The 9087-nt window shown below is 47.9% G+C and overlaps 4 protein-coding genes across 4 annotated transcripts; all 4 read right to left on the bottom strand.

Annotated features, from left to right (window-relative positions):
- Positions 1 to 281: 281 nt before the first annotated feature.
- On the bottom strand, positions 282 to 467 carry EDB93DRAFT_1065437 (uncharacterized protein; the record flags this gene model as incomplete). Its single annotated transcript, XM_041444890.1, has 1 exon — positions 282 to 467. A coding segment is annotated over one exon (186 nt), but the record flags the coding sequence as incomplete, so codon positions are not given.
- Positions 468 to 1706: 1239 nt separating this feature from the next.
- EDB93DRAFT_628327 (uncharacterized protein) lies at positions 1707 to 2882 on the bottom strand. Its single transcript, XM_041456918.1, has 2 exons — positions 2486 to 2882; positions 1707 to 2430 (listed from the first exon to the last, which is right to left on the bottom strand). Exons 1-2 carry the CDS (start codon positions 2767 to 2769, stop codon positions 1977 to 1979), a joined length of 738 nt encoding a protein of 245 aa, XP_041300491.1. The 5' UTR covers positions 2770 to 2882; the 3' UTR covers positions 1707 to 1976.
- Positions 2883 to 4169: 1287 nt separating this feature from the next.
- On the bottom strand, positions 4170 to 4858 carry EDB93DRAFT_1195535 (uncharacterized protein). Its single transcript, XM_041450878.1, has 5 exons — positions 4753 to 4858; positions 4692 to 4700; positions 4581 to 4622; positions 4492 to 4523; positions 4170 to 4416 (listed from the first exon to the last, which is right to left on the bottom strand). Exons 1-5 carry the CDS (start codon positions 4793 to 4795, stop codon positions 4282 to 4284), a joined length of 261 nt encoding a protein of 86 aa, XP_041300490.1. The 5' UTR covers positions 4796 to 4858; the 3' UTR covers positions 4170 to 4281.
- A 3342-nt stretch (positions 4859 to 8200) lies between these two features.
- On the bottom strand, positions 8201 to 8662 carry EDB93DRAFT_1045241 (uncharacterized protein; the record flags this gene model as incomplete). The annotated part of the gene is made up of 1 exon (XM_041444610.1): positions 8201 to 8662. A coding segment is annotated over one exon (462 nt), but the record flags the coding sequence as incomplete, so codon positions are not given.
- Between the last annotated feature and the right edge of the window lie 425 nt (positions 8663 to 9087).

Genomic DNA, 9087 nt, shown 5'->3' with positions numbered 1-9087 from the left:
GCCCAATCAACCATGCATTACGCAGGGGGATTGCTGCAGTCACTGGTGCTACTCTTATGTGAGTATGAGCAGGTCGCTGTGCAGCGCAACCAGGGATTCAACCACATGACTCACCTGCACGCCTTAGGGTCCGAAATTCAATTACTGCAGGGGTTAGTCACTTCAAATTTGAGCTGGCAGCCCTGGATCAGGAAAATCCCCTGGCACAGAGCTAGACAAAGATAGTCAGAATTATATATCATGTGAACTTCGATAAGAAGAAACGTGTTACATTGTTCTTGAACTTCGCTACTTGTCCATTGACGAGGTGCCGCAGGTCTGAACTTTGGAATAAGAATAAGATGAACACTTCGGTGAATATTTGCGACAGGATTAATGCTGGCAACTCTTTCACCCGATTGCACAAAGCAGCTGATTTGGAACATTGCATGGTTCAAATCAGGTGTAAGGGGAACAGCCCATGATAGTGTCATAATCATTACACCCGTAAGTCAAATATGATGCATGAACGTGCATGAACTGTTACTCTACCTGTGCCTCGGTGAACCCTTAAGATTCAAGAATCCCTAATTGCATGCTCAGATAGGTTTCTCAGCCCAGCTGCTAGGGTACTCACTAATGTCTTTACCCACATAATTACCGACCCCACACACGATACGTGTTATAGCCATACACCTTCTACCTCTTCAATCGCATGCATACTTATAGTCATTTCAACTTCGTAGGGTAACAGCGTCTAAAAACGGCCGACGGGAACGGCGGACTGGTAGGGGTACGCCTCACACCAGGGCATTCACGTACCCTGAGATGAAGCGGGGCACGGGGCCCCAGGACTAGATGGTCATAGAGTAACTCTAATAGGACCATTATGTAATGGATACTACTCCTTCAAGTTGCACGGCATATTATCGTTGCTAGGCAACAGTACTTCGCTGTCCATGTTGCAATAGTCATTCTCTCTCTTACACGCACTGACAGATGACTTGATCACATTGGGGGACATGTCTAAGTGTGGATTAATGCTGCACCAGTGGGTCGGGTGTGTACTTCCTCTGACACCCCAGAGCATGCATAACTCGGACATTCTTATCTCAATCCACTGCTAACAAGATTGCGTGCTGATAGTTCCCCCATCCCAAATTCTTAATCAACTCCTCTGACAGGGTTGTCATCAGGACGCAACGAGCGTGCGCTGTGGCACACGCATCGTACGGTCCGGAGGCTAATTTTAGCATGGCCCATCTGCACTATCCAAATAACGAGTGTTGTGGGACGCTGACAATAGTGAGGAAGGGGAAACGCATTAAGTTTGTGCGAGGTGGTATGTACTGCTGACTCTGTCGAAAATATCTTTGGAGTGAAGTTGACGGTAAGAATATGGCTTGCTCTTAGACTCCAAATAACGCTTCGTATTTTAGAAAGAATTGTTTTTGACATCGTGGTTTAGGCAGAACCCTTCCCTTCCGGTCACCTCGCGAGAAGGTGAGCTAGTGGTTCTTGCGGCCTAGTGCTGCCGCATCCCGGTTCGGGGTTCAGAGCTACCCAGAACTGGTTCGGTCGTATTCGAACTTCACTCTACATTAATTTCCAGAAGCGAACCACTCATACAAAAGGATGTTACCTCAAGAATATCAAAAGCGAATTCCGAAGACTCACAGTATGTAAACGAAAGCGCCCTCTCGAAAGACAAAAACGATAGGAGAAATCCCCACATCCTCCGAGTCAAATTGCCTCTGCCTCGTAGTGGACTTCAATGCGATGTACCATGACCATAACCCAAACTCGATGAATAACGCGCCCCGAAACCACTGTACGTGCCAGCATGATGTCCAGCATAGGACTCCGTCTGACCAACGTGTGGTATGTAAGGGGAACGGCAACCTGTTATTATTAGTACTTGCACTTCCGATTTCAGTACCCGCCATAGACGAAGACTCAGGCAAGTTATCATACCCTGCTACAGCTATGTAATGAAACTATACACCTACATGTGGAATAACCTTGGGCCAAGCTACTGTATCGTACACACCGTGAGGTAGCGATCGTAAGCTTAGCATAATAAGTGTAATTATTGTAAGACGTGCAAGAACGTATATCATGCCGAGAATTCCAATAATCTTCATGAAATGAGCGGAAAGGAAACATAGGATTTTACCCGATAACCCTTTGTACTCCGATGGTTGCATGTACAGATACCAGAGGGTCCACATCGTTAACGATAAACATGCCTTCCAAACGAAAGCCACACGCCACAATACCAGCTCGGCGTGGCTCGGAAACGAAAAATTCCAGCCCAGGGCATGTATCGCTGCAAACAGCACCCCACTGACACCTCCAACGAGGAATGTAGTCATACTCTGAGCCGAGGTACTAGACCGCCGAATTTTGTGATTAGATAGTAGACACAGGAGCATTGGAATATGTCTTTTGCTAGAATACAAGCCAATTAGAACAAGTTCTGCAAGGAATAGAGATTATAACGTACTCGTTGGCTAAGCAGTCGTGTGGTGGAGGAACATTCGAGTTCCAATGAACAATATGGGGACGTCGTACATCCTTCGGCTTCCGCAGCCATAGTAAACCATAAGTATCTATGGTCAGACAAACTACAGCCAGAGTGTCGATTTCAAGTAATGTGCTGGGGAGGTGTTGTGTGTAACGGGCGATGATCTGGATGAGGAACCACGCCAGCTGAAGAATGGTGACACATCTGGATAGTATATCACCCTTGCTTCGGTCTTCTATGTCTGCCCTCGTGATGATAGGCATCTGCACAGATCCCGCGCGATGTCAAGCCATCAGTTTTATGTTGATTTCTGTCTGACTGAAGAGTCCGAGTGACAGACCTGCACTTGACCCTTCGCTTGAATTTGAGATGTTATCGGGTAACAGAACTGCCGAGCTGCTCTGCTGCATGGCTTCACGGTCGCCGTAGAGCTGGGCGCGTTGCGCACCCAAAGCATCATTGAAGTCCTTGGCAACTTGTCGAGCACACATGAGTTGCCATGCTGCCCAGGCGGCCATGAGTTCGGGGGCGAAATACGCAATGAACATAAGGAGTAGACGACGAATGACAATAACAAGTGCCCCATCACCCATACGCGGAATGTCCGGAGGGACGGCAGTCCATGTGCACGCAAACAAGTTAAGGCACAGCTCGACATAATCATCCACAGGGTTCTAGCATAGGGAAGTTGCGAGTCGCTGTAAACGAATGGATGGATACAGGTATCGTTGAGACCTGGGAGTAAAACTACTGAAGCACGAACAATTGGAACGACAAATAGGACAGCGCAAAGCGAGAGGATCATAAACTTGAACTTGAGGGCACAGTATGATCGTCTGATCAAATATTCCTACCCCTTTTGATGCGTGTATCGATCTATCCATAATGGGCCGGGCTGGCGCGCTTACCCTCAAAATTCAAGGGTAGTGATGGCACAGGCGCCTCGAGGTCATCATCTGAGCCACCGACGCGCGCAGAGAATGTGGATATGCGGCGGTGTTGTAGAGCATGTCCAATGCAGTAAACCTTGTGATAAGACTCACGTGAGTTCACAATCTCTGCCTCGCATGATAGCATGTCCACGAATACTATAAGTCGCTCACGAACAAAGTGCCGAAGTTCATGATCCGGGCTCGGGATACTAGAGAGACAGTGTTGGTGGCGCTACGTTCGTAATGAAGATGCGGTCCGGGCTCATCAGGGTCCTTATAGGCTTGAACTTGCCACTTGCGGTGTACTTTTTGCACGGCCATCCACGCTCCATCATGTGTAAGTTGTGGCACCCACTGATGGTTTAAGTACCAATCAAAAACTCTCAACTAGTCAAATGCAACACGAGTGCCAAGTGAGATACTGAACTTATCTCATACAGTTGTGACTTACCACTGAGAATGCGGCAGCACTACGCAACACCGTGACAAGTAAGTTTGAGTTTGATGCGGCTTCGACACGGAATGAATGAAGTCTGATGCGGCATAGTAGGCTTGAAAGCACCATGGAGGCATGGATTCATGGGATTTGAGCGGACGCGATGCGGACATCCTCACGATGCACACACAACTAGCCTGATTTGTGAAATTAAAATCAATGTCCACAGCTGCCGGCATCAGCTGGTAAAATGACACGTTCTTTATTTAATTTCATCGGAACTTGTTACACTTACGCGGACCGCACAGAATGTTCAACTTGCCTAGTACTGCCAGAACTATTACGGCGCCGTCATCTTTGTTTGAACTTGGGGCCCACGGTAAAGTAGTCCCACAGCTACTTTCATGTCAATGAACAGACTTCGTTTTAACTCGTTTACCTCTGTAGCTGGAAAAAACAGAAGCACGCATCTGCTTTGCTCGTTTGCTTCTGTAGTTGAAGCCATTCAACACTTCGAGCTTGAGTGGTCTAGTTATGCAAAGGTAATCCTAACGTTCCATGTAGACCTTTGTGCCTCTATCCGTTTCTCAATCTGCATATTATTCCATCAATAACAGCACCAATGAGAAAGCGGAAACATAATTCACCAGTGTGTTTCTACGTGCAAATTTAACGGCCTCTGTGGGGCTAATCTCCATTATGATAGCACATTTGAGCACCATCCGGCTGATGTTACGAGGTCCAAAGGGTGAGTCATCAAGTGTGCAAAGAAAACCTCCCACTCACAATTGAAACGCATTTATCTTCTTTATCGCAGCAGTCACTGGTCTGTGTGCAAGGCGCTTCCCTTGGTGCACACGCACTGACAAACGTTATAGATGTTGTCAGAGCAATAATAACGGTGAGGAAGGCGAAACGCATTGTTTGTGCGAGGTGGGTGGACGGTAGAAAGATGACTTGCCTTTATACTCCCGAAAATTAACGCTTATTTTAATATTTCAACAAAATGAAACCTATCTCTCACGAGAAACGATTCCTGCCCAAGTGTTGCCGTCGACATGACTGCTTTCCAGCTTGTCCAATTAGAAGAATAGTAGAAGCACAGACCTGCTGTCGAGGTACTTGTGCGAGGTCGGTCCCTATGCTATTCAATACTTTGAGCTTTGATACTACTTACCCTCATGAGGTTGTACCGCTGTGACTTGTGTTTTCGATGCACCTGTGACTCCGGAGTCCCACGTAACCCTCTTAATTAGAGGTGGATGTTGGTTGCCTGGGCGCCTCTAAGTACAAGCGATCATGGTATTAGCGCTCGGGTGGATAATTGCTGGGTATTTGGTTCTATCGGCGGCTATTACCACGTGCACAACTTCGGACAACCACTCGTTCGGACAATTTGCAATATCTCACTCAACTCTACTTCAAATCTATAAAGTAAGGGAGAACGGTGAGGGAAGGGACGGACGCTCGCGTGGTTTTCGCTTGGGTCGCTTGGGCCGCTAACGGACGCTAAATGCCATGTGGTTTTCGCTTACCTCGCTTAAAGCTCGATTTGGAAACTCGCGTGGCTGTCACGTGATCTCGAGGGTCCGCTGCCCGTTAGGGCAGCACGCATTTAAAAACATTTATTATTTATGAAATTCAAATTATATACACACAAAATTTAACTACATAAAGAAGAAAAGTCAATTGAGAAATGGGAAATGAGAATGGGAGAATGGGGGAGATGGGAGAACAGAGAAAATGAGGAAAATTGCAGAACAAGAGAACAGAGAACAAGAAAACAGGAGAAACAGAAAATGGAAGAATGGGAAAAATGGGAGAACTGTTACAAGAACATCTAGACGCTTGGGCCCCTACTATTTTTCTCCTAATCCTCCTCGTATCAGCCCTCGCATCATACCCTTACCCCGACCTTACCCTTGTCATCCTCGTCATTCCTCGCATTCCCTTTCGCCCTCTACCTGTCGCTTCAGCAAAGCCAGTACATTTGGCCGGATCCTTTCGCTGACGAAGCATACCCATGCTCCGTTTCACCACCTGACTGATCCTGCGGACAGTCCCCTTGCCCTTACCGTCCGGACTGGTAACCTATGTTATGATGCACGACGCATCCCCTTTGCCCTGTTCCCTTTTATGATCTCTGACTCGGTGCGCAGTCGCACATGCGACATATACTTAGATCCGCAGCTGCACGATCGTGCCCCTGCGCGTTTCACTTCTTATTTCGATCTTTGACTCATTTTCTTATCTAAGCACGTTCTACCTAGACCGAACATGCCTTCCTGTTATGGTCTTACCCTTACCGATTGCCTCTCCCGGTAGTACGAGTTATCATCCACTAATACGTTTCCTGTCCTCTATATAAACTCGCTACCATGTACTATATTCCCTAACTTGAATCTACTTGGTTCTTGACCTCCTACTCTCACCAGAGTGATCCTTCTGCCTCGCCAGCAGTCTATATTCTATCTTCTTATCTGCTCATCGCGGATAAGCCTATAGTCTCGACCTTTACTCATCGACTTCGTCGACGAGCAAAGCCCCTGTTAACTAGTCGGACTTCTGTCCTTCTAATTAACGACGATCCTTACGATTAACCTTCGGGTGTCGTAAGCCTAGGCCGATATAGCTTATCGTCTCGCACCCGCGTGACATAAGCTACCCGATTTGGACATAGGCGTCAAATCGTACTTGCCGAAGACACGCCAAGTACGACCCCTAACCTTGGGCTAGCCCAAGGACGTCCACAGACCGTTGACGACACAAGCTCTGTTTGAGCGTCGCCAACAGATACCATCCAAGTCGTAACAAGAACAGGAAAATGGGAAAAGGGGGGAAAGAGGAGGATGGGAGGACCACAGAAGGACCACAGAAGGATGGGAGGACGACAGAAGGATGGGAGGAGGACAACAGGACAGGAGGAGGACAACAGGACGGGAGGACAACAGAAGGACAGGAGGATGACAGAAGGACGGGAGGATGACAGAAGGACGGGAGGACGACAACAGGATGGGAGGACGACAACAGGATGGGAGGATGACAACAGGATGGGAGGACGACAACAGGACGGGAGGATGACAACAGGATGGGAGGACGACAACAGGATGGGAGGATGACAACAGGACAGGGGGATGACAGGACCGGAGGACAAGTGAGATGGGATCAACACATTCAATTTTACTTTTACTTTTCTCATCTGCACAAAGAACAGGGAAACAGGAGAATGGGAAAATCAGAGAACTTATGAGGGGAACATAATTTGCTGCAAAGTGCTTTGTAGCACTGTAGTGCAGTATGTCCTGCTGAGAACAGGAGGGTTCAATATATCTGAATGTAATATATCATGCTCAACTTGATGAATACAATATAATTTATTTCAAAACCTAAAATAATTATTAAAATACCCAAAGTAGGATGAAGCCGAAGGCCAGGAAGCCAACAAAGAGCGCGAAGCGCTCTTTTTGCTTCCTGTGCCGAAGGCGCAACGGGTGTGTGCTAGTCATATTGATATGTGGTCGAAGTCACTTTGACCACATATCAATTATACGCTTGTAATACACTGTTGCGAAGTTGAGTCTTTGAAATTGGTCAAGAAATGATCTGTTGAGCCAAAAATCGCGTCTGCCTGTCACCAAACCGAGTGCACCGTAGCAGAGTTTCAGTTCTGCCGGCAGCCGAACCACTCAAACTGCTTGAATCTTGGACAGCATATGGGGCGCACTCGGGGCAGGGGTATCCATTCCCCAACTCCAAGCAAAGTGGTCCAGCGTGAGTTGCGGATTCAAGAAAACGGCCCCCCTTGCTGGAGTTCAAGGAGGAAATATAAGAGCTATAGAGCTGCAGCAAAAGCTCATCAGGTGAGATATCCACCATTCATTGATACGAAGACACTGAGTCCTCTTATTTAGATTTCTGTTCAGACTCGTGGCACTAGACTCCACCAGTCCACTTAATATGCTGCCAGGAAGCGCCAACTATTAAGCCCACCGCATGAAGCAGCATTGCTGGATTGGTGTCACCTCAACTCAAGCTTTACAACTCCTCTCCATGCTCGTGCTTTGCGCACTCGTGTGTTCGAGATATGCCGTAGACGCCCTGGCTACAATTGGGTGCACCGTTTGTACGCCGTCACTCTTGTCTCGTCATGGCAAAGCCACGAGGACAGCCAGGACTCTGCACCTAATATCAGCGCTGCTTAGGCAACTGCGTGGGTATGTGTAACCCACTGTGGGGTAAAAACAACATTCGTTTCGTACAGCTGATCGATGACAATTACAAACAGTCTGTAAGCGACTATTTCTTTTCAGTTTGAGGTTTCTTATATGCGTGATGCAGCAAGTAGAGCAACTGAAAAGCCCTTTCTTTCTCCAGCACGACAGCGGCCACATCGGATCTAATCGATCTACCGAAGTCTATGAGGCGGAAACTCTTGACAGAGTGCGGCCGCTCGATTGGCCACTCCGTGGGCTTGCCCTGCTGCCACAGGATGTTCCGCGCTGCGAATGACCCATGCAACCACCCTGCATGATGAAAGCGCAAGACAAGCGACGCGCACTCTTGCTTGTCGTCCTGACACAACTCATTTGGATCTATCTCGCGGCCACAGTACTCCAGGAGCAATATCGGACTCAAATAACGAGGTCGACCCCAATATTTGCTGTCAGTTGGATCGTCAGGTGTGTAATACCCGTAAAACTGTGGGCAGACTGCCCCAACGGGGATAGGATCGTGTATTGGGGGTATGACATTATACCCGTTCCAGTGTTGGAAGAAGTGGTCAGGGAACGATTGATAATTTGCTGCCTCTTGAGCGAGGTGCAGGTCGTGTTCGATCGAGAGTTTCGCAACAACACCAACTATAACGGTGCGTGGAACAGATCCCGAGCCAAAACTTGAACTCTCGTGATCGCATTGTTTTTCCGAGGGGCTTTGCCACTTCACAGTAGTACGGATGCGAAGGATTGGCCCAGAGTAGGATGCGGTGCGGATGACCCTGGGAGGCTCAAGGGTGAATATTTCTTCCTCGCTATATTCTTCGCTCTGTTCACTTTCCTCGAGATCTTTTTCTTCACTGCCATCGTCTTGCTCTAGTTCCATTTTCCCTTTCCCCTTGACCTCTTTCGGACCGGACCTCAGCGCAGATGGTTGATTGTCGTCTACCTCCATACCAGTGTCAGAAGCTTCTTCCTGCCCATCTACGTCCATTTTGA

Source organism: Suillus bovinus, assembly GCF_016758785.1.
Source record: "Suillus bovinus strain UH-Sbo-P2 chromosome Unknown EDB93scaffold_467, whole genome shotgun sequence".
NCBI lineage: Eukaryota > Fungi > Basidiomycota > Agaricomycetes > Boletales > Suillaceae > Suillus > Suillus bovinus.
Note: the sequence above shows the minus strand (reverse complement) of the source record. Positions and strands in the feature narration are given on the sequence as shown.